The 22,944-nt window shown below is 32.9% G+C and overlaps 3 protein-coding genes and 1 pseudogene across 4 annotated transcripts; 1 reads left to right on the forward strand and 3 right to left on the reverse strand.

Moving 5' to 3' along the window:
- The first annotated feature begins 2,455 nt into the window (after window positions 1-2,455).
- Window positions 2,456-4,304, forward strand: LOC120577327 (uncharacterized). Of its 2 annotated transcripts, none has more exons than XM_039828503.1 (3): window positions 2,456-2,666; window positions 2,861-3,061; window positions 3,810-4,304. In XM_039828503.1, exons 1-3 carry the CDS (start codon window positions 2,634-2,636, stop codon window positions 4,068-4,070), a joined length of 495 nt encoding a protein of 164 aa, XP_039684437.1. In that variant the 5' UTR covers window positions 2,456-2,633; the 3' UTR covers window positions 4,071-4,304. The 2 variants fall into 2 exon arrangements, with proteins under 2 accessions (XP_039684437.1, XP_039684438.1); XM_039828504.1 differs by having other exon boundaries at window positions 2,457-2,666; window positions 2,870-3,061.
- A 900-nt stretch (window positions 4,305-5,204) lies between these two features.
- LOC120577605 (IAA-alanine resistance protein 1) lies at window positions 5,205-12,033 on the reverse strand. The gene is made up of 11 exons (XM_039829224.1): window positions 11,569-12,033; window positions 10,682-10,765; window positions 10,523-10,572; window positions 10,218-10,269; window positions 9,271-9,387; window positions 8,525-8,799; window positions 8,001-8,153; window positions 7,813-7,920; window positions 6,599-6,700; window positions 5,835-5,879; window positions 5,205-5,758 (listed from the first exon to the last, which is right to left on the reverse strand). Exons 1-11 carry the CDS (start codon window positions 11,885-11,887, stop codon window positions 5,603-5,605), a joined length of 1,461 nt encoding a protein of 486 aa, XP_039685158.1. The 5' UTR covers window positions 11,888-12,033; the 3' UTR covers window positions 5,205-5,602.
- Window positions 12,034-13,798: 1,765 nt separating this feature from the next.
- LOC120577628 (protein SRG1) lies at window positions 13,799-16,346 on the reverse strand. Its single transcript, XM_039829341.1, has 4 exons — window positions 15,947-16,346; window positions 15,556-15,803; window positions 14,569-14,893; window positions 13,799-14,254 (listed from the first exon to the last, which is right to left on the reverse strand). The coding sequence occupies exons 1-4, from the start codon at window positions 16,181-16,183 to the stop codon at window positions 13,997-13,999; spliced, it is 1,068 nt and encodes a 355-aa protein (XP_039685275.1). The 5' UTR covers window positions 16,184-16,346; the 3' UTR covers window positions 13,799-13,996.
- A 3,523-nt stretch (window positions 16,347-19,869) lies between these two features.
- LOC120577651 (protein SRG1-like) lies at window positions 19,870-22,805 on the reverse strand (annotated as a pseudogene).
- Between the last annotated feature and the right edge of the window lie 139 nt (window positions 22,806-22,944).

Below are 22,944 nucleotides of genomic sequence, written 5' to 3' on the forward strand. Positions count from 1 at the left end.
CATTGTTTAAAGAAATTTTTTAAGTAAAAAAATGTTGATAGAAAATATTTGCAACACCATTGTTTGAAGAAATTTTTTAGAGGGATTAAAAACGAAATTCGATAAATTTATATAGACTACAAACTTATTGTTCCCGTGAGCTTAACTCAGGTAAGGACAATGCATAATATATGCAAGGTCCGGAGTTCAAACTCCGGTCGCCACAAAAAAAAAAAGACTACAAACTTATTTAACTCTACAATCTTACTCAAAAAATCTAATCTATGATTTATGCATCTAATCTAATCTATATAAAGACCAGATATATTATATATTCAATAAATCTAAAAAATTATTTTTTGCTTATAAATGTGATCAGAGAGTATCTTTTTAAATCAAATGAGATAGATTTTTGTGTGTGTGTAAAATAAGCCATACGATAGCTGCATCAAATAAAGATCGAACGAGGCCCAAATAATACTTGCCTAAGGACAAGAATATGGAGTATCTCATGATTCAATATAAAGCACGACATGTTACTGATGTAAGGAAAATGTTACATAGACACCTTTAATTGCATACATCCTTGTACACCCCATGTATTAGGAAGAGAGAAGAGAAGAAGAAAGAGAAAATGTACTTGTGCGGGGTCCATATGGCCACATGTCAGATTTTTGTGTGGGTGTCAAGAAATGTATTGCCACCTAAGGGTGTTTATGTATCATAAATCCTGATGTAAATAGGGAAAGCAAACTAATCAAACCTTAAACAGTACTAAAAACATAAAAACAACATCCTCGATCTGACCTTTTGCCTCTATTCAAAAGCCAAGTAGGAAAACAATCAACGGATTTTGTATGCTTCTGTTTGGGCTAGGAATTAAGTGATGTATATTTATTTGTGGTCCCTTTGGCAACAAGGAACTTCTCAATAGCATGTAGCTTTACATTTATGAGATGGTCCCTCTTGGAGTGAAGCTCAAAACTATTGGTCTTTCAAGAGGTTTTCTCGATTTGGGTTATGAAGCTCTATGCATGCCATGTGATATGTGATTGATGAACATATAATCCGGACAAGGTTGTCCTTATTATGGCCTCAGTGGCTAAGGGTCGTTATAGGGAGAAACTTTTCCGACCCTAATGTCACTTCGGTTGTATACATTCGGCAAACACAACTTTCTGCTGTTTGGATGTATGTTTTTGGACAAAAAATTAATGTTTGTTCGTTATTGGCCCATGACTTATGAGGGGTCTGGAGAAATATCAGGTTGAACTTTGATCAATAAAACAAGTAGACTAGACGTCACATTTTAAGTGAAAAAACGATACTCTTACTCACACTCTCTATACCAACATTCTACTAGGCTCTTATTCCTTATGATTTCTTTGTTCTTTATATGTTCCCCTTGGCCTATGCCCATTCTCCAATGCACACAAAATCCTATTGAAATGTGTTTTGTACTGTGTCGAATACATTTTTTTTTTTTGTCTAAATAACACACTTGATAATAGAAAGAAGTCCAAGATTTACACTAGACAAAATACTATGCTTTAATTCTGTCCCTCTCTATAGTCTCTCTTTTTAATGATCTCCAAGATTAAGATATACAAATCTAACACTCACAACATTATATACTAGAAGTACATAATAAAATGATTGAACAACCATGAACATAAATTAGTTGTTGGACATCCGTTTGTAGGGTGCGAGTTCGAATCTGCGACTCCCAACTTATTCACGCTTATATTTTAGCCACTAGAAGACTTAACCATTAAATGAAAGATTGAAGAACCTATTTATACCATATTCACTTATGGAAAAGTGTTGTCAATGTGCATGTATTGTACGTATAAAATAATGTACCTAACATTGATATGGAAACTACTACTACAACTATTTTTTTGACAAGAATCAATAGTCCTACGTACCACACCATTGCCTTTACTTTAGGAATATGCATCGTAATAAACGAACGGCAACTTGAAAAGTGTGAATTGAAAGACAAAGCCATGGCCAATGACAAGATAACATGTTTTGCTTTCGGTTCTTGCTTTCTCTTTCCCCTCACCTCATTTTCTATGCTTTCTTTGATTTTCCTCTTTAATATTATACTATACTATATGCTGTAATATTCTACTAGTAAGTAACTTAGCAGCAAACACAAAATCCTTTGCCTGTTTCTTTCTCTTGCAAAATCCAAGAAAAGCAGAAAGTGTGTGTGTGTGGGGAGAGAGAGAGAGAGAAAGAGAAAGAGAAAGAGGATGGTAAGATTTTCAACCATACTGCACTACACTGCTACCATTGTTAAAAAGAAGGAAAAAAAAAAAAAAAGACATGCTTCTGATTCGCCAAGAGACAAGGTCCCATATAAAAAAACAAAACAACAAACAGAAGAAAAAGCAAAAGGTTAAAATTTCAAAAGCAGTACCAAAATCCCAATAGGAATCTATCTATCTTCCTCTTCAACCGTGCAGCCTGATCCCACATTACTTCTTTCCTCTCTCTCTCTCTCCCATTCTCTCTTACTCCTTTTTATGCTTACTCTCTTTTCATATCTTCTCCTCTTTCTCTTTCCTAAAGAGACATAAATCTTACATAGACAGACAAACCAGCATTTTTCTCAGCTTCATTCTGGCATGAGTTTATAGTTATATATGCTAATGGGATTTTCATGCGAGGATCACTCTGTAAGTCCTCTTAACTAACTCTATGACTGTTTTTCTTGTCCATTGATCAAAAGGGTAATTGGAGAATTTATTGATGGAGTAGAATTTTTTCTGTTTCTGTTTCTTTATCTTTTCTTCTTCTGTCCAAAACATATATAGCAGCAGCTTTTGGATTCATTCTATAGTTTTGTAGCAACTAATTTTGTATATTTTAGGAAGAAAAGGAGAGGGAGTTTACATTAATAGAAGAGACTAGTGTAACTACACAGAACAGTATCATCATGGAAGTGTATCATCATCATCATCATCAGAGGGTTGATAACAACACAGATTTCTTCCCAGTTGAACATCCTATGGAGCCACCGGATGAAGATCGTCCGGTGAAATGTCCAATGCCTGAATCTTCAGTCATTAGTGTAAGCATGTGTTATTCATTCTTTTGTTATCTACTTATCTTAAGATGGCAAAGCATGCTTTGCATGGTAAAGAATATTAAACAATGCAGCATTGTTCTTTATGTTTGCTTTATGCTTTATTGCACATGATATATTTCTACATTAGATTTTCCTTCTAGTCGTGTTCATATAATAATGTGTCACTAGACACTAGGCTAAGGGACCAAGTTAGAAAATTTCAGGCGGTATACTTTACCTACAACATAATAATAAATAATAAAACTAAAAGGACTAGAATCAGCTTTTAAATGGTGTCTATGAATTCTGTATAATACACAGTACACTCACAATGAAAATATTTTTTCAGCCTGTGATACATCTATCCAAATATTCATTAGACGTTTTGGACTAGGGGTACACCCTTTGCAGCTTCTCTTTCTAGCTCTGAACGAACAGAATTCCTTAATCAAAATTAATTCTACAACTATATTGATGGTTTGGTTTGAAACAAAGCAAATAAGTTTTTGTATAAGTCACAAAGTATTTGATTTCCTTGGTAGCAGTTGTTAAATGTCAAACAATTATTGACAAACGTTTGGCAACAATTTACTGGTCTTTCTGGAAACTACTGATGCCATTTTATCGTCATGCTTGATTTCACTAAAACTTGTTTGGATTCTTAAGTAAAGATGAAAACATTTCGATGCATTTTGCAGTTCATTCTGAAGTTCAGGGAAGAATGAATATCTGACAAACATGACTTTTACAGGATGAAAGGATGCACGAAAAGAGGAACACAGAAAGCATAAGGAAGAGGGGTGAGATGTCTGGGTCTGGACAAAGAACAGCTGGCATGGACACAGATGCCCCAGCTCGAGGAGTACGAAAGCGGCATCACACCCTCACTCATGGATCATCAGGAGACATTGTGATGACTCCATTGATGAGAATGCCACATCTCCCTCCTCTACAATCCCAGAATATCACTATTTTCCAAGTGCTTCAGCAGTTGGACAAGTTTGAGTCTTAACAAAGAACTAAATCCCATTACAACAACATTCCATGCAAGGAGGAACTCATTTTGATCACAAGCTAGCTTACATAACTTAAAATAGAGCAAGACCGGAAGCATTGGTTCATGAAGAATCCCAAGTTTTCATCATATGTCGTTGTCAAAAGAATGTATCTTTCATGTTTTCTATTATTCATCAAGACATTATTATACATTAAAGTGTTTTAAACCGAGCAGATTACACAATTCTAATTACTTGTCTTTTTAGATAGACAAATGTTTGTAGGTTTGTGGTTATGTTAGATTTTAAGGTTTGAACCCAAGACCTTAAAATTCATTCTGCGTTCCTTAACTCACCAACCGAACTACCTATACCTATGTGGACAATTCTAATTATACTTCCTAAAATGCTAGGCATGGAATCTCAAAATTAGGACTGGCAATGAATTGAACCAACTTGTTTATAGTTCGACATTCGACTCGATATTTAATCCGTTGAACTTGGTTCATGAACCTAACAAGCTGGACTTGAGCTGAAAATTAAGTTCGTTAATTAAATGAGCTGAACTTGAGCTACATATAGTTCGACTCATTAGATGGCTCAATTATCGATTATATATATAAATCAATTTGAGTTAGTTTTTAATTTTTTTTAATTCAAATGTGGTAAATGTGGCCGAATACAATTTTGTCTTGAAGGGAAGAGCAGTTGGAGTTTAAAAGTAAAAGAATATTATGAATTTTGTTCACAGCTAATTAAATTTTGTTGGATTTTTTGTCTCTGTTACTTGTATCAAATATTTTTCTTCGTATTTATGCAACCTTTAACTTTATATAATTTATGTCTATTATATGCATGCTTGTGGGAACTTTTATCTGGACGAGTTGAGCAACCTAACGAGCCGAACCGAATTGTTCGTGAACTTTAAACGAGCCGAACTTGAGTTGAAAAAATAGTTCGTGTCGAACTCGAGCCGAGTTTTGAGCCGAACCATTTCTTATCGAGTCGAGCCGAGCTTAAGCAGGTTCGGTTCGACTCATTTCCAGCCCTACTCAAAATTAAAACCTGCATCCCTTCAAAATGCTTGGAGTGAGATTTATGTCTTTTGTCCAAAAGATGAATGAAAACAAAAAGAAAAGGACAATGACAAATAAGGAAAACATGTGCAATATCCATCAAAACACAATCTGTGTTTTTCATCTCACCAAGTGCATAAGAAAGAGGAAAGCATCCTGACTGCTATACAGCTCAAAAGGGACAAAAATGTTGCTACATAATCCGACGAATACAAACGGTTTGTGGAGACATCTACTATACACAGTTTGCTGTGTTAATGGTTAAGGAATCATTGCAAGGTTAAGCCTGACCATTCTGTATTGACCTATCCTTTTCTCCCAGTTCACCGTCCCTATAAGCTTTTCTGCGTTCACAACATAGCATGCAGAAAATATATAATGATTTTTTTGTAGATAATTAGTTGCTTACATTAAGTGTAATAATTGGCACATCAAGAATCGATATCTGTAAGTCCTAAGAAAGAACATTTTATTCATTCTATAAGGGAAATGCCAAGTGCAACAGCCATTCCCATTGTCAGTGAGATTATTTGAACGACTGTACTTCTCAGTGTCGTCTTCCCATTGTTATTAATTTCTGCAAGCACTCCTGCAATGGCGATGTATATAAATCCACCTGCAGTAAATCCCTGTAAAATAAGAGATAGTCAGTGCCGAATTCTGCTTACAACTCAACCAACGGATACATCATGGAGCATTCCTCACCTCAATCAAGGATGACTGTCCAGGATCTTTCCCCCAGAGCAGAGCCTATACCAAAAAGATGAAATTTATAAATCATTCTATGTTTGGACATACTAATAATGAATAACATCAAATCAAGTAAAAGGGAGAGGGCATGCAAATGATTATATATGCGAGACTTACAACTGCCCAATAACTCAACCCGCAAACTCCCTCGGGTAAAACAACTTTTTAAGTTTTATAGTATCATAAAAGTTTAGAAATCATAGCTTCGATATTGTACAGGAATTTACGAATATCATTTAATTTTAGGCAAAAATATGGTTTGTCCCTGCAAATATGCCTCGTTTTGCAGGGACCAAAAACTACAAAATTGGTTAAGTTATAATGTGCCATGTATGCAAATCATCACAAAAGTAGGGTCAGAGACTATTTTCAAAAACAAAAAATTTTGCAGGGACCAAAAATTTTTTTTTTTTTTTTACAGGGACTAAAACCAAAACGAGGCATATTTGCAGGGACTAAAAACATATTTTAGCCTTAATTTTAACAAGAAAACATTTTGAATTCTCTTTTTTTTGAAACATGTAGCTGAATTACCATTTCGTTGCTCCAATGCTCATTCACAATATGATTCATAAGGTGACTTAAGTCCTAACTACAAAATTTGTGAACACATTATCATCAATAATATATGCACATTTAATTTCGGTTAAATGTTGTGTGCATATATGCTGTTTGTGAATCGATTAAACATCTCCCTATTGAATGAAGATAATACTCACCAATGCAGTGCCTGCAAGTGCCACGAGTGCAGATAAAAAGTTGAAGAACAAGGCTTTTGGTATACTGAAACCAGATCTTATCAAAATACCAAAATCACCAACCTGTATGCAGAAGAAACAAAAAGCATAAAACTCCTGGTGGGGAACCAAAAAATATCTGAAACAGATGATATCAATGCAATATAGACGATGACGAAAAATTCATTCAATACAGAAAAGTTAGAAAGAAAAAAAAAGTACCAGTTCACTACATTCAAAGCATTATAAATTGACAAATAATAAAGTACGAAATGGAGAAAAAGTGATCACTTGCAGCAGTTTTGCTTCCCCTATCAAAAGATCATATAACCTAATATTGATTTATACTTTCCTGAATAGAGACATATCACAAGCAGACTAATAGTTGTTGCATCAGCTGAATCGAGATACGATAGCGACTATAACCGAGATTTAAAACCTCGGTCATGAAAGCAAGATACTAAATACCTGGCATCTAATGCTAGATAGGTCATTCTTTTTTTAAAAATAAATTGCTAGATTGATCTAGTTGCAAAAGTAAGTATTAAACTCTTTATTTTAATGACAAATGTTAGTAATTAAGTTGTTAACCCACAGCCCCTTATTTCTCCAAACCTTATGTTCTTTCACCCTAACCCACCTTATCACTCCTTAAGCATAAAGGTTTTTTTTACTCACTTAATCACAAAGCTTAATCAGTATAACGATTGATCTTTTATGCAGGAAGCAGGTTGTCTTTCAACGCATTTAAAGGATTAAAAAGTAATTATGATTTTATCTTATTTTAAACCCAGAATTATAGCCTAAATACATTTTATAAAACATTTCTTTATATTCCGACGAGAATCTTAGTAACTAAAAATATGGGAGTATTGCACATAGATGATACATGTATTGGCCGCCAAAAACTAGTGGAATAAATATAGTTATGCTATTTGCAAGTTTACATAAAATATACGCAAGTCAACTTTTCTTCCATAGTGAAAAATCAAGCAGTAAATATGATCAACAAGAAAAATGACGCATAACAAAGATACATATTTGCTGCATGTTGGTAAATTAAACAGACAGATTTTACCTTTTGTAAGTTGTCCGCTACAATCTATGTTATGCCTAATTAAATGGGATGCTGAGGTAAAATGTTACGGATATTGGCATCATACTGAGCATGTTATAAGATAAGGATGAATTTTAACCTCTTGAGGAATTTCATGTGCCAACAAAAACAGAGTTCTAGACCAGCCACCAACAGATCCATAAAGAATGAATGCACTTCCTAATGCAATTCCATCAGTGAAATTATGCTGCAATATTAAAACACAGTTTGCATGAATAATGGAAAGCTTTCCTTCAATTCAACCAACAAAAGGTCAATACAACTTACAACTCCATCAGAGAAAAGATTGAGATAGCCAAACACAAGACTACTTGCTGGTCTAACTGGTTCTATAACATCTGAAGATTTGACATTATCAGTGGAGCTATCTTCAGCATTATCATTCTGACTACCACCTTTGGTTGCATTGCTTCCACTTCTCTGCAACACAAGAATTCATACATCATATGTCAGTTACATTTTTCTCATCGCTTTCCAAATTACCTTTCAACCTAAATGAGGCTAAATCACATGAAGAAAATAGGCTGTTCAAATTTCGCCTCTGTAATGTACTACAAATATGATGAAGCAATTACATATGTCTAATACAGCATTATATAACTAGTGTAACAAACCTATTATGGCTATTCAAGTTTTGCTTATCCTATTTGTCTTAAATAACTGTCAGTGCAACCAAACATCAGAAATTACAACAATGGCTGCTATTAAAAGTCCTAGTGCAGGCGTGACATCAATAATTATTCAAGTCTAACCAATAGTGTTCCAAAACTGTAGTGACGTCCTCCTTTTACCTTTCTAAGCGAGGATTTAGATTTAGCTGGCTTATCTCCCTCCAATGTGTCATGTGATACTTGATTGTCTTCTTTCCCCTCATCTACCAAACTCTTTTTTTTTGTATCACTGGACTGTGACTGATTGTTGACATCAGAATTGTTATCATCTTTCAATTTTTTCTTGCTATTGTGGTTATGGTGGTGGTGTCCATGCCCCCACGAGTTAGCTCCTCCTGAGTTTTCTTCAACATACCTCACTAGCTTCTCCACAAGAAGAAAGAGTACAATTCCAGCTGCAAGAACCAGAATACATAGTAAGAATGAGAGGGTCTAAGACCCCATCAAAATAATACCAATTTCAAAATATAAAAAACCGACAAGGGAAATCTAGAGCAGTGTTGTCAAATATCCGCCATGATGGCGCCATTCCCAATTTATGAAGGATGGTGGTTGCCATGGCGGATTTTTGGCTTTCCTCCATCTTCAATCAATACACTGATCTAGAGATGGAATGAAATTGAAAATGATATACATAATAATAATGAAAGAGATCAATCATAACCGCAAGAGAAGTACAAAATACTTCCTTTCTCCGATGCTAAAATTATTAATTAGCTAAATGAAAAAAAAAAAAAAATTAAAAATAAAAACTTATTCCATGCAATTAATTAGTGGAAGAAAAGGAAGCCAATAATTCAAATATATGTATACAAGGTGAATAATCGACATGTTTGGTGAGAAACATCAAGTATATCACTACAAACCTAGGACAGACATTCCTGTAGAAAGATCAGCTAAAGAATGTGAATGTCCATGTCCAGAATTATCATCATGGTCATGGTCTGCATGGTCACCATGAGAATGGGAATGTTCACCACCACCTACAGTTAAAGAGAATCATATGTATGTTAGATGAGACAACAATATTCTGAAGAAAAAAGGAATACTATTTGACAAAAAAGGGGACAGTAAAACTATGGAAAGGATAAGTTGCAATCCATAAAATAAAAGGAGAAAAAAATAGACAGAAAACGAGAGAATCAACTGAACGCACAATAATGCATAATCAGCTAGCTTCTGAAGAAACATCTTCCTATTACAAGTAAAACATACCAAAAGAATCAATTATTGCAAATTCTCCTATCTTAATTGATGGAAAAAATCAAAGAAAAACAAAGAATGTGGTTCAAAACTATTCCTGTCACTCAGCTTCCTTCAAAAGTAAAGATACTGAAAAAAGGTCAGGAAATCATAGAAAAGAGAAAAATATAACCAGTACCAAACTTTCAGTCCCGTCTCATAACATTAGCGATCAAACTGGCACAACTGTTAATACTCCAAGGTTAACACAAATACAAGAAAAGTAACATAGGTACACACACATCATGTTAGAGGAAAAAGGACACAGAGAGAGAGAGAGACATAATTTTCCCTGATGACATCAAATGACAGAAAGCTAACAATTATAAAAATTTAACTGCATACACGCATATCTTGCACCAACATCTAAACGTAATTGAGAGATATACTGATCATGAAAGAAGTCTGTGTGTGTGGGCTTGCTGGGAATTGGATTTCTATGCAGCATGGCTCTATAGAAGTACACTTAACCAGTGAAATTAGCATATTAAAATATTTCATCATCTTTCCATTGAAATAAAATTAATCAACAAAGGCACCAGGTGAAGACAAGTTGTAATGCATATCATACCAAAAGCATGTGGTAGTTGGTGAAGAAAAGCATCCCCCAACATAGCTCCAGCCTGAAAAAGATATGGTAAATGAGAATGTAGCAAAAAAGTAAACCAGAAACAAAAGACACAAAGCGGATATTTAACTAAGTTACTGACCGAAAGTAATTATAAGTTTTCTATATTACCAGCATGCCGGAAATCATAACTTACAAACATAAAGTACAAAGTATTCAAATTGTATAATGTGTATATCGGTGAAAGAAGAGCAATCGAAAGAGAGTAAGATAGTGAAACTAAAGAAAGGAGCTTGAAGAAAGCTGACCCCAAATAAAGCCAATGAATCAACAACAGCCTTTGATGGTTTCCCTTGAACTGAAACAGGCGAATAACCCAGATTAATCAAAATTTTGTACTGTAGGTAGGCATTTCACATTGAGAAATGAACATTTGCATTGTATGAAATGAGATACAAAATGCTCACCAAAAATTACAGGCAGGATAATCAGGCAAATCAAGGAAGCCATGCTCACTAGAAATGAACATCCCAACGCATTCAACCAAAGACCTAAATGTCAAATATGAAACAATCAAACCTTGAATTCAAACTTCCAGCAAGCAAGAATAGCATTTATCAGAACACATCTTATGCTATTATTTTATGCAAAAACACAAGAGAACTTAGCATTCTGTTAGAAATTTCTTTTCAATGACATTTGAAACCTAATCTTAACCTGCATATAAAATGGTATTAGATTACATATGTACTCCTGCGTGGAACTTTTTTATTCCTGATACTAGATTTGTATAATAATATGTCTACTTAAAGGCAGACGATTATAGTTGGCTGATATCTGCATCAACTTAGGCAAAGACTCGAAGAAGTGGTATATGTCTCAAATGAAATTACTCTATTTGTGACTCTTGTAACATGATCTACTAAAAAGGACTCAGTCACACAAAACAGAATCTTCTGCATCCCAGAAATACAGAAGCTAATTATAGGCAAGCAAGTGGTAGTACCCCATATCCCAAGTTGTGATATTTCAATTCCCATCCTTTAATCCTCAATACAGGAAATGACCCCTTAATTCTGTATTTGATTAGAAACACAATTCGTAAGCCCAATTATGCACATTCAAGTGAATATTACACTAAAAACAGGACTTGATAACTTCACGTCCATAATGATTAAAAACTGAGCAATTTTTACTTATTTACATCCTGAATTGAAAAGCATTGTGACCCATTTTGCCTAAATTCCTAAATTTGATAAACCCAATACCCATTTTACGAATAGTTGCATTTGAGCAACCGAAATGGTCGAAATAAACATAATTTGCAGTGAAGAAGCAAAAATAAAGAAAATACCTAAACCCGATAGTTGTTCAGCAGAGGCAGTAAAGTGATGATGGTCGTGATGGGGTAAACCAAACCCATATAGTTTCATATCTTCATCTTCCGCTAATTCCTCTGGAAGTAGCTTGGACTGTTGATGAACATGGTCATGATGATGATGATGATCATGATCGTGTTCTCCACCACCACAGTGATGATGATGGATGTTTGGTATAGAATGAGAGTGACCTTGATGGGATTTTGCCAGATCCAAAAAGGAGCAAAATAACAACAAAGACATGAAAAAGAAGAATTCATCTCTCTTTTTTCTACTACTACTACTCAATGCCATTGGACTGAATCAAGAGTGTGACTTGCAAGTGCCTTCAATGGTGATGTAGCAGACTATTACTAAGAACAATACGATAACGGCGATTATTATGCCGAAGGTTATCACATCCATTTTTTTCTACCATATCAGTAACATTTTTATTATTCAATTAAATTAAATATCTTTATTTTTTATTTTTGTTGCTTCTTTCCTTTCTTATCGGTCAACCAAAAAAAATATTTTTTTCTTTCATTTTCATTTATTGAGGTTCCACTAGGTGGCTTGTTAGTCTGCTGAGCGGCTGCACCAGCTTCACCGCATGAAAGTATCTTTGTTGAAAGGAGGAGAGAATCCATCTTATATATCCTTAAAGAGGTTTTTAATGAGATTAGTTGTTGTTATGCATACTAGAAACTTCATACTAATATTATGATAATAATAAAATAAAAAAAACTTCACCTCAACTTACATGTACTTTAAAACGATATTAACAAAAATTTACATTTACATTCTACGATTAGCAGCTAGTGATTACCCTTAGACACCCACCAAACAACCATTGTCATTCGACCTTTTTAAAATCGGTTGAGACATCTCTTAAATTGGTTCGCCGTAAATAAAGGATGAAAATAGAGTATAAACCAAACTTTTTTGTTAAATATGAAAGACTAAAACATTTTTATAGGCATATTTATCTAAAAAGATTAGACAAACATTCCATCCAAAAAAGCTTTTAGTTCTACATAGTTTTTTTTTTTTGTGATAGGTCTACATAGATATATAGATATATTTAAGTAAATATAAATAATATTTATTATTATTATTATTATTATTATTATTATTATTATTATTATTATTGTTACTACTATTATTATTATTATTTTAAATTGTATATTTTAGTTTAAATTATAAATTTGTTAAATTTTTAAGTAATTTAGATTTATTAGTCTACATTAATTTTTTGTATATTCAAATGAATTATTATAAACTAAAATTGAAAATGATATCATATATGAACAAATCATTTAAAATGTCATGGCAAATATCTAAAGAAAGTTTAATCACACTGGTCTATTAGTTTTCCAATCTACTTAAACATGAATTAGATTACTTATTTAAATACGTTCATGTGAAATATAAACTTTTGAACAAACTAACAACTCATTTATGACTTTCAAAAGGTCAGACTCAGATAAAAAAAATAAGTCTATGATTGACTACATGCCATATTTAGACCTTAATTTTTTTTTTTTGGCAAGTCTATCTTAAGTCGTGCAAAACCTAGTCTGACCCAACATATTCTCACCTCTACGCAAACCTCCACGTGCGTATTTTTAAGTTTTTCCAAGCTCTATTTTCCTCTTTTAAATGATTTAGCTTTTATATAAATCTAGTCCTCTTATTTTGACTCATTTACGGTTTTATACTATGACTATTTTTAAATTCATGATTTAGTCCTCAATTTTTAAAATGTCAATTTAGTCTTTCAAATTTAACAATTGAATTGATGATGATAGAAATAAGTTGTAGAATGTAGAGTCGAATTGGGAATTATTCCTCCTATGTTTGTTGTTTCTTACTCCTCTTGTGTTTTTTTTAAGATTAATAACGCCATAAGATGTTAGAATAGAAAATCTGATTGTGAAGTAAGAAGATAAATCCACAAGAACACATTGATTGATCACAAAGTTGGATCAATTGCTTCTACATCTCCAGCAATAGAATAACAAAGTGACTTTGGTTATTTCATTTTATACAACAAATTAGAATTACACATTATAAAGCTTTGTTTAAATACTTGCTCCACTCTGCTCATTACATTTACAGTTTCAGCTCTTGCTAGACTACGCTAAAACGTCTATCCACTTATGAACGAATACGATTCCTACTCAAAAGAAACCAAACAGAGAGGTTTCTTGGAACCCAACTGAATAAAAAGAAAGAATGAGAAAGTTTCATTTATTTTTTATTTATATATAAAAGTTGTGACATGCACACTTTGCTCATCATCAATCCAGTCTATACAATACTACTGTTAATTAAGTTTAAGTAGAATAATTTATTATTACCAGTATGCTTAATTATTCACTTTCCAACCAATTCCTTGACTGTTTAGCAAAAGAGTTGTTATTATTCTTCACTCTTTGTGATCTTCATTTCATTTAAATATGATTTTCCACGGAGCTCTTGTGAAAAGTAGCCATTGAAGTGATCTACAACACTGATTCTTCTAAACTGTGCTGGTCTTTCTTGAGTAACAAGACTTGGTGCCGGAGCTAACATTGCTTGCATGTTAGGGCCATAAAAAGCAGCTACCGAAATCCTCTCCTTCTCCGAATTAACTGTTGCTCGATGCTCAATGCTTGGGTAAATTCCATTTGTTATAATCTGCAAATTAAACCAGTTTAGTTCAATTTTACTGTTACGATTGTCAATGCAAATATTCAAATTTTTGCTTTTGATACTTGTTGTTTTATATCAGTCCTTATAATATTTTTAATATGTTGGAATGATTCGTGTAATATGTAGAATATTTAATTTTGATCCCTCAACTTTAAATACGCACATATTACAAAGACCGATTTAAATACGAGCAAATTTTACGAGGATTAAAAGTTAAAACAAAACAACAAGGGCTAAAAGAATTTTTTTATATATTTATACATGAAACCAACATGTTGTGAATGATTTTAGTGACATACCTCCAACATGTCTCCGATATTAACGATGAAAGCGTTAGGCAGGGGTTTGACAGGAATCCACTGTCCATCCTTTCTTATTTGAAGGCCATCTATATCACTGGTTTGAAGAAGGATGGTTAGGCCACCAGCATCAGAATGAGATTTTAGGCCAATGACTCGCTCGGGTTGGGGGCATGGAGGATAATAATTCACCCTTACCATTTGAGTTCCTATGTTGAACAACTCTGTCATTTCCTTGGGATTTATTGCAAGAGCATTTGCCATAAGTTCGATGACTTTGATGGCAAGTTTTTCCAACTCTACAGAATACACCTCTAAATTTTCTCTGCATTTGAATAAGGATGATAATGTCACTAACATAAATAGTCATCAATCAACATGTTAAATTATATTATGTGAAAACTGAAAAACAATTGGAAAATTGTCTGAAACTTAAGGAGGCAAAATGGTTTTCTTTAATAAACACAATCACCAAAACTTTTTTCTATTGAGGTCCCCTGTATGAACCAAATGAGGTTACAATGTCTAAACTATATATATCATGCAATGGTATTCTAACAAATAATAATTGACTATTTCATGAAAAAGGAGTTGAGAGTTGGGATAAGATGGTTGCACCTTCTGGCTAGTTATGACTTAGATTCGTGTCTGGAATTTCACCGTTGATGGGCTACATGTAAATTTCATTGTAAATCTTTGTTGAGTGGTCTCTCTGGTCTCGCATGAAGTGTGTCTTCCTAATTTAAATTTAAGTTTATAAACAAAATAATTGACTGATCTTTGATGTCACACAAATTTCTGTATACAACGAGCTTTAACTATACCTCTCAACTATAAAGATGACCAAAGTATCAATACTTGAATTTTCTTAAAATTAATATCAAATTGATCATATCATTAAGATGGAAATGTACAAAAGCAAAAAAGAAAGACAAAATAAAAGTGAAAAGCATCCAAATCATAAAAGAAAGAAGAGAGATAGAGAACCTGAATGATTGGGGGATTTGGTTGAATAGATAGGGTTTCCTTAAGTGAGGAGGTAGAGTGCTCAAGAAAAAAGTATCTGCCCATTCTAGTTTCTGTTCCTCAGATAAAACGAAGGACTGACCAAATCCCTCCATCTCTCCTTCTATCTGCCATAGATTCTTCTTTTCTTCCATTGAAAGTTCAAACAAAGTTTTAGCTCCTTTTTTCATATCTTCCACCAAGGAAGTACTTATTCCATGATTAACCAGCTACAATCATTTTTATTATTAAACATAACCAGTAGTAAAAACATAGTTGAAAAAACATCATTAAATATGTAGTATGCACATTTATTTACATCTCACCATTAATTAAGTATTACATAATAGTATACAAAAATATGAAATCAAACCTGAAAGAAACCCCATTCTTTGCAAGCATAGTGTAGCTTCTCTAACTCATGTCTCTTGAGATTAATATCTTGGGACAACAATTCGGCAAGGTCAATGACAGGAACTTGGGGTGAAGAGGTAGTGTTAGATAATACAACAGTTTCATGATCTGGAAGAACATATCGTTCTGGAACTTTGGTCAACTGTTCTTTTGCTAACTCTTGGACAGAGGGAACCAGAATAGATGTTATGTCCATACTACTTATTCATCTGAAATAAATACAGGTGCAACCTAAATTATATACTAAAGTTTTTCACAATATAATTGATAGTGGAACTAACAGATCTTTTGTAGATAAGGTCACAACACGGATGAGATGAACAAAATAAAAAACAAACATACTATTCTGTGGTAGGTAAGTTATACACTTGGAATTATCTTATTTTTCAATTGTTACATCTTAATTATACATTCATTATCTTCTTTTTCTCTCTCATGTTTAATGGTGTAAGGTAACAATTGAGAAAAATAGAGATAATTCCGGTTGAGAGAATCCATTCATGTGGTTTATTAATATATAGAATTATTAATATAGGTTTTTTTTGGGTTGATGATATAATATTAGGTATTAATATTAAAAATGAGTGATATTTAAGAAATTTTTTGTGACATATTAGGTTGGATGGATTGATGATTATTAGGTATTAATATTAAAAAATTATAAATGAGTGACATGTTCACGTGAGATCCACTTAAACATACATTTGAGATTCTATTTTTTTTGAAGGAAGAGATTCTATATTGTTAATTTAAAAATAAGCGAATAGATCAACGATATGAAATTCTCTATTGTTATTGCTCTTAGTATAGGGTTAATATCACGATGTGTTGGTCTATTCACTTACTTTTTACTGTGTTTTATTAGAGGGTTAAATATGTTTTTATCCTTTTATATATATATATATATATATATATATATATATATATATATATATTCTAAATTTTCTCTTTGGTCTCTCTAAAATTTTTAATCTACATTGTTGGTCTCTCGTTTTAAATTAGATCATGTGTATCTTTCAAATTTTTTAATGTGCTTTTACATGAATGTTCAGAATTTTTATAAGAATCTCTCGAAAAATAATTATATATATTTTTTAATAAACATGAATTAAATATGAATTTTTAAGCTAAAATTATAAAAATTTATAAATATTTTGGGAGAAATTCATGTTTTAAGTGTCACTAACTGAAGTAAGTATGAGCAAAGAAGTACCTTATAAGGAAACTACACACACATATAAAGGAAATCAAAAATACCGCAAAAGAGGAAAGAACAAGTCAAACATGGGGCATCACATACCGCAATAACGGAGAATTCCGCACCACCTAGGTAATTAGTCAGGTAAGACTAAAAATTATAGGTCATGTCAATTTAGCCTCTAAGACTAGTGTTTGCCTATAAACACTAGACATATAAATTTTTTCAAAAATACAAAATCAATCAAATAAGTTTTTTTTTTTTTTTTTTTGGTACAAATCAATCAAATAAGTATTTTTTTTTTTTTTTTTAAAATCAAATAGCTATTATCATTTATGTAAATAAAATAACTATACGGCTAAACCGTTTTAGTTATGAAAATCATTTTAAAAAAAATGTAAATTAGCATTAAATATCAATTGTTTACCAATAATAGATTGATTTAAATAGTAAAAGACAGGATCTCCTAAATAAGTGATCAAGACTTTTTTTTTTTTTTTGACAAAATAAAAGATATTCATTCATTCAAATTGATAGAGTACGTCGATATAATGCAAATTCGCTAAAAACAAAAAGGATGAATATGTGAATATGCTCACATCATCCATGTTAATAGCATAAAACGACAAAGTACAATTGCCTACACATATGACTATATTTAAATATCCGGAATAACCATGTATCCGGATCTGCAACGTGGATGACACCAAAATCATTGATTGGATCTGCACTGGATCGAAGCTGATCTGACAATCTGAACTGATCAAATACCTGAGAGAAACAAGAAAAACAAACAACGTCGCACGAAGACGACGAAATCACAAAATAAAAAACAAAATAGATGTGAAAATCACTTATTTCAATAAAAGGGAAAAGGAAAACAAGTTAGAGGGGTGATTTTGGGTCAAAAATTGACCCTAAATCACCCCTCTTTAATGGATGAAGGAGAAGAAACTAGAGTTTTAGTGACGGCTCACTAAAGAGAAGAGAGAAGGGGAAGAGGTGACACCTAAGTATAAGTATCAATTGAAATACGGTATTTTGCAAGAAGTGATCAAGACTTTGATTCTTACTCTTGTGTATTAAAAAATTCGATTGGAAGGGAGATTATTATCGATAACATGTTAGCAAAAAAATATCCATTGTTTTCACCCTCCTCTCATCTCCTTGCAATTCTTTCGTATACATCTTGAAACTCAATTTGTAAAAATAAATAAATATAAAAAAACTCTTCGAAACTCAATCTTTCACTTTCACACATGAATATGGCCTTTCTTTCCGTCAAGTCTCGAGTTTGCACCTTTAGCATATTTGTCTCCACCAAGTTTGATCTTTTTGTTCTGATTTTATTCATTTGGCCCTCAAGGAATGAAGCTCCATGGTCATTCTTGTCCCTTGTGTTGGTTGAAGAGAAAAAATATAGTTTCTTTAGGGATTAGCAACTTTCCTATATAGCTATTCAGCATTGCAGATAAAGGCTTAATTGATCATTCGGTCCTTTAACTTAATTCTTTTTTTTTGAATTGGTCCCGTAATTATTAAACGTTTCAAAATGGTCCTATATCTTTGTTTTAGTCATCAATTTGGTCCTATTTTATCAATTTTAAAATCCTTAAAAATAAGACCGTTGGATAAATGAGGTCCATCGCATCTAAGAGTGTATCACCGACACATAATTTATATTGTTTTCTTCCTCTTCTTCATCATCTTCATCTTCTTCTAACACAAAAAATCAAACTCAATCATCTCACCTCAACACAAAAAATGGTGACCTCGGTTCTTCTCCTCAAATCAAACCCACTGTCACCCCTTCTCACATCAAATTTATTGTTTACTTATTGAGTACAAAATAATCAGTAAAATAGTAATTGCTAATTAGAATTATTTTTCTTAAAGAAATAATCAATAAAGTTTAAAATAGTTATAATGCTATCTGGTGAAGTATGAAGGCTTAATCAATGAAAATATGAATAAAAAAAATATTGACCTCTTCTCTTAGAATACAGAGGAGGACCTCCCATTCTCTGGACCAAGAATTCGTACTGGTTTTGAATTGCTTTGTCGAAAACCAAGGTTCCGTTTCTATCTTTAGCAAGATTCGACGGAAGAATCAGAAGAAAACAAGGTTTCTCAATCTGTTGTTCGTCGAAAACCGATTCTTAAATTGAAAAGAGTTTTATTGAGAAAGAAAGGGTGAATTGATTTGATGTGAGAAGGGGTGATAGTGGGATTGATTTGAGGAGAAGAACCCAGGTCACGATATTTTGTGTTGAGGTGAGATGATTGAGTTTGATTTTTTGTGTTGAAGTTTGATGATTGGGTTTGATTTTGTGTTTGTTAGTTGCTTGGTTTGATTTTCTTGGGTTTCTGATTCAAGAATGTTGATGATGATTATATGAAGAAGATGAAGATGAGGAAGAAGCGGAATAATTCAATATAAATTATGTGTTGGTGATACACCGTTAGATTTGATGGACCTCCTTTATCTAACGGTCTTCTTTTTAATGAGTTTAAAATTGATAAAATATGACCAAATTGATAACTAAAACAAAGATAGAGGACTATTTTGAAACGTTTAATATTTAAGGGACCAATTCGAAAAAAAGAATTAAGTTAAGGGATCAAATGATCAATTAAGCCGCAGTTAAATGTACGTGAGTAAAGTTTACTTGAACCACAAGGAATGAAGTCTATGATCATATTAAATTACTTTTCTTGGTGCTGTTAAGACAAGCAGAGGCATTTATTATTACAATGTACACTTAATTATTCACTTTCCATCTCCATTCCCTATTAATTGTTCTAGTAAGAGTTGTTATATCATTCTCCACCCTTTGTGATTTTCATTTCATTCAGATATGATTTTCCACGGAGCTCTTGTGAAAAGTAGCCATTGAAGTGATCTACAACACTTGTGCTGGTCTTTCTTGAGTAACAAGACTTGGTGCTGGAGCTAACATTGCTTGCATGTTAGGGCCATAAATTGTAGCTAGGGATATCCTTTCCTACTCTGGTGAATTAACTGTTGCTGGATGCTCAATGCTCTGGTAAATTCCATTCGTTATAATCTGAAAATTGAACCATTTCAGTTAATTTATTTCAATGGTTGTCAATACTCAATATCGATCACTATAGCAACTAAACTAGTTTTTTTTTTTTGACAGGACTAAACTAGTCTTATATAAGTGCAATTCAAATGACTAAAGCAAATCGAGGGTTGGGCAGCTCACCTGGTTTGAGCTAAGGGAAAAGGAGTTGAAGGTCATGGGTTCAATTGAGGACAAAAGAGTAAAATATTAATCTATAAAACTAACTACTAATGTTTTCTTTCGCGTGCATCTATTCTTTCTTGAGTTCCAAAGCAATTTCACAGTCAATATAGAGAAGCTACAAATTGTTGCTTAAATGTAGATGCACAATAAGTATAATTTCACGGTCAAAACAAACATAAGTTTCAATCAAAATCAATTTTTGTCAACATAGAATCAAACACACAACGACACAAAAGGTTGTGAATGATTTGTCGCATACCTCTCACATGTCACCAATATTGATGATGAAAGCATTAGGCATGGGTTTAACAGGAATCCACTGTCCATCCTTTTTTATCTGAAAACCTTCTATATCGCTGATTTGAAGAAGGATGGTGAGGCCATTAATATCAGAATGAGATTTTAGGCCAATGACTCGTTCTGGTTGGGGGCATGGAGGATAGTAATTCACCCTTATGGCTTGAATTCCTATGTTAAATACCTCAGTTATTTCCTTGGGATTTATTGCAAGAGCATTTGCCATAAGTTCGAGTATTTTGATGGCGAGTTTTTCCAACTCTGTGGAATATATCTCTAGATTTTCTCGGAATTTGAATAAGGCTGATAATGTGACTTACTCAGGTAATGATCAATAAATAATGGTAAATTTTGTGAAAACCAAATGGAAAATTGTCTGAATGTTGAGGAGGCAAAATTGTTTTTTTAACAAAACAAAATTGTCTTTATGTATCATGAAATGGTATTCTAAAAAACTAACCGACTAATTTTTTAGAAAGGTGTTTTGTCATATGGCTGAAACTTCCGCTCACACTAGTTGTTACTTGGATTTGAGTATATGTAAATCTTTGCCGACTTATTCTCTCTAATCTTGCATGAGGCGTGTCTTCCTTAATTTAAACTTTTATTATAAGAAAAATATTAGCTGACTTTTAATGTCAGAATTTTTTGTTACCATGATCTCTAACTATAAAGATGACAAAAATATAATAAATAAAATCCCTATCCATACTTGAACTTTCACAAAATTTCCTATCAAATTGTCATATCTTTTAAGATGGCAAGTAATGAACAAAAACAACAACAGAAAAAAGCATCAAATAAATCAAAAAGAAAGAAAAGAGAGATAGAGAACCTAAGTGTTTGGGGGATTTGGTTGAATATATGGGGATTCCTTGAGTGAGACGGTAGTGTTTTCAAGAAAAAAGCATCTGCCCATTCCAGTTTCTATTCTTCAGATAAAATGAAGGCCTGACCAAATCCCTCCAAGTCTCCTTCTCTCTGCCATAGCTTCTTCTTTTCTTCCATTGAAAGTTCAAACAAAGTTTTAGCTCCTCTCTTCATATTTTTCACTAAGGAAGTACTTACTCCATGATTAACCAGCTTAAATGATTTTATTATTGTGGAAATTAGTCAAAAGCATAGTTAAAAAAAATATCATCTGCGTCAAAATATATGTAGTATGCACTATGCACATTTATTTTCTTAGCAAATAAAATACTACTATCATTTGGTCCAGAGTTCATTCTCTGGCTGCTGCCATTGTGTATGGAAAATCATATATTGGGAGAGGTCAGCCTCATAAATGAATCTCCTCAGTTACATTGAGGGATTAGTCTCCGCAGTTGTCTGCGGAGGATGTTATGGTTTACCCAAAAAAAAGAAATACTACAATGAGTTAACAGTATACAAATATTGAATCAAACCTGAAAGAAACCCCATTCTTTGCAGGCAGAGTGTAGCTTCTCAAGCTCATGTCCCTTGAGATTAAGATCTTGAGACAGCAATTTGGCAAGATCAATGACAGGAACTTGAGGTAAAGAAGAGGTAGGGTTAGATAGTACTACAATGTCTTGATCTGAAAGAACATATCGCTCTGGAACATTGGTCAATGATTCCTTTGCTAGCTCTTGAACAGAGGGCACCAAAATAGATCTTACTTCCATACTACGTTATACAAGTGCAACACTAAATTGTACTAAAGTTTTCACAATAATTAATAGCGGAAGGAATGAAAATTTAACAAACCAATCATTTGTTTGTTGATAAGGTTACAGCACACTAATGATTAACAGGTTCCTCTTTATTTGGTATGGTAGGTGGGTCATATATTTCCCATTCCAATATGCTACTTTTAAAAAACCTTGTTTATCAAAATAATAATTTTAAAAAATCGACACTAGTTTGTAAAGTAAAGTGGCCAAACACGAGAAACATGTTCTTACAATCAACATGCTTTTAAACAATTTGCGTTTTGACACTTTTAGTTTCCTAGCATCAGAGATTGTTGACCATTTACAAGAGTTCAAAGGGTCATGCATAGAAATGTAATTTCTCCTAGGTCCATGAATGTTGTGTTTACGATGATTGATTTTGCTATCCAAAAAGGCTTAGCGGCTCAGTGTTTTACCTGTTTGTCTTTCACTCATGTGTAATTTTCATATGTATATATTTGATTGAAAGTCGCATCTACCAAGTGTGACTTCTAAC

The sequence above is a fragment of the Medicago truncatula genome, chromosome 8, assembly GCF_003473485.1.
Source record: "Medicago truncatula cultivar Jemalong A17 chromosome 8, MtrunA17r5.0-ANR, whole genome shotgun sequence".
Lineage (NCBI taxonomy): Eukaryota > Viridiplantae > Streptophyta > Magnoliopsida > Fabales > Fabaceae > Medicago > Medicago truncatula.

What these genes read in the sequence shown, in the direction of transcription:
- LOC120577605 (XM_039829224.1), bottom strand. Translation starts at nt 11,887, where the DNA reads ATGGCATTGAGTAGTAGTAGTAGAAAAAAGAGAGATGAATTCTTCTTT. An exon ending in TGAACAACTATCGGGTTTAG is followed by an intron (nt 10,766 to 11,568) that starts GTATTTTCTTTA and finishes TTTGACATTTAG; the next exon opens with GTCTTTGGTTGAATGCGTTG. An exon ending in CACTTGCAGGCACTGCATTG is followed by an intron (nt 5,880 to 6,598) that starts GTGAGTATTATC and finishes TTTTTGGTATAG; the next exon opens with GCTCTGCTCTGGGGGAAAGA.
- LOC120577628 (XM_039829341.1), bottom strand. Translation starts at nt 16,183, where the DNA reads ATGGACATAACATCTATTCTGGTTCCCTCTGTCCAAGAGTTAGCAAAA. An exon ending in AAGAATGGGGTTTCTTTCAG is followed by an intron (nt 15,804 to 15,946) that starts GTTTGATTTCAT and finishes AAATGATTGTAG; the next exon opens with CTGGTTAATCATGGAATAAG. An exon ending in CAAATCCCCCAATCATTCAG is followed by an intron (nt 14,894 to 15,555) that starts GTTCTCTATCTC and finishes ATTCAAATGCAG; the next exon opens with AGAAAATTTAGAGGTGTATT.
- LOC120577327 (XM_039828503.1), top strand. Translation starts at nt 2,634, where the DNA reads ATGCTAATGGGATTTTCATGCGAGGATCACTCT. An exon ending in TTTCATGCGAGGATCACTCT is followed by an intron (nt 2,667 to 2,860) that starts GTAAGTCCTCTT and finishes TGTATATTTTAG; the next exon opens with GAAGAAAAGGAGAGGGAGTT. An exon ending in CTGAATCTTCAGTCATTAGT is followed by an intron (nt 3,062 to 3,809) that starts GTAAGCATGTGT and finishes TGACTTTTACAG; the next exon opens with GATGAAAGGATGCACGAAAA.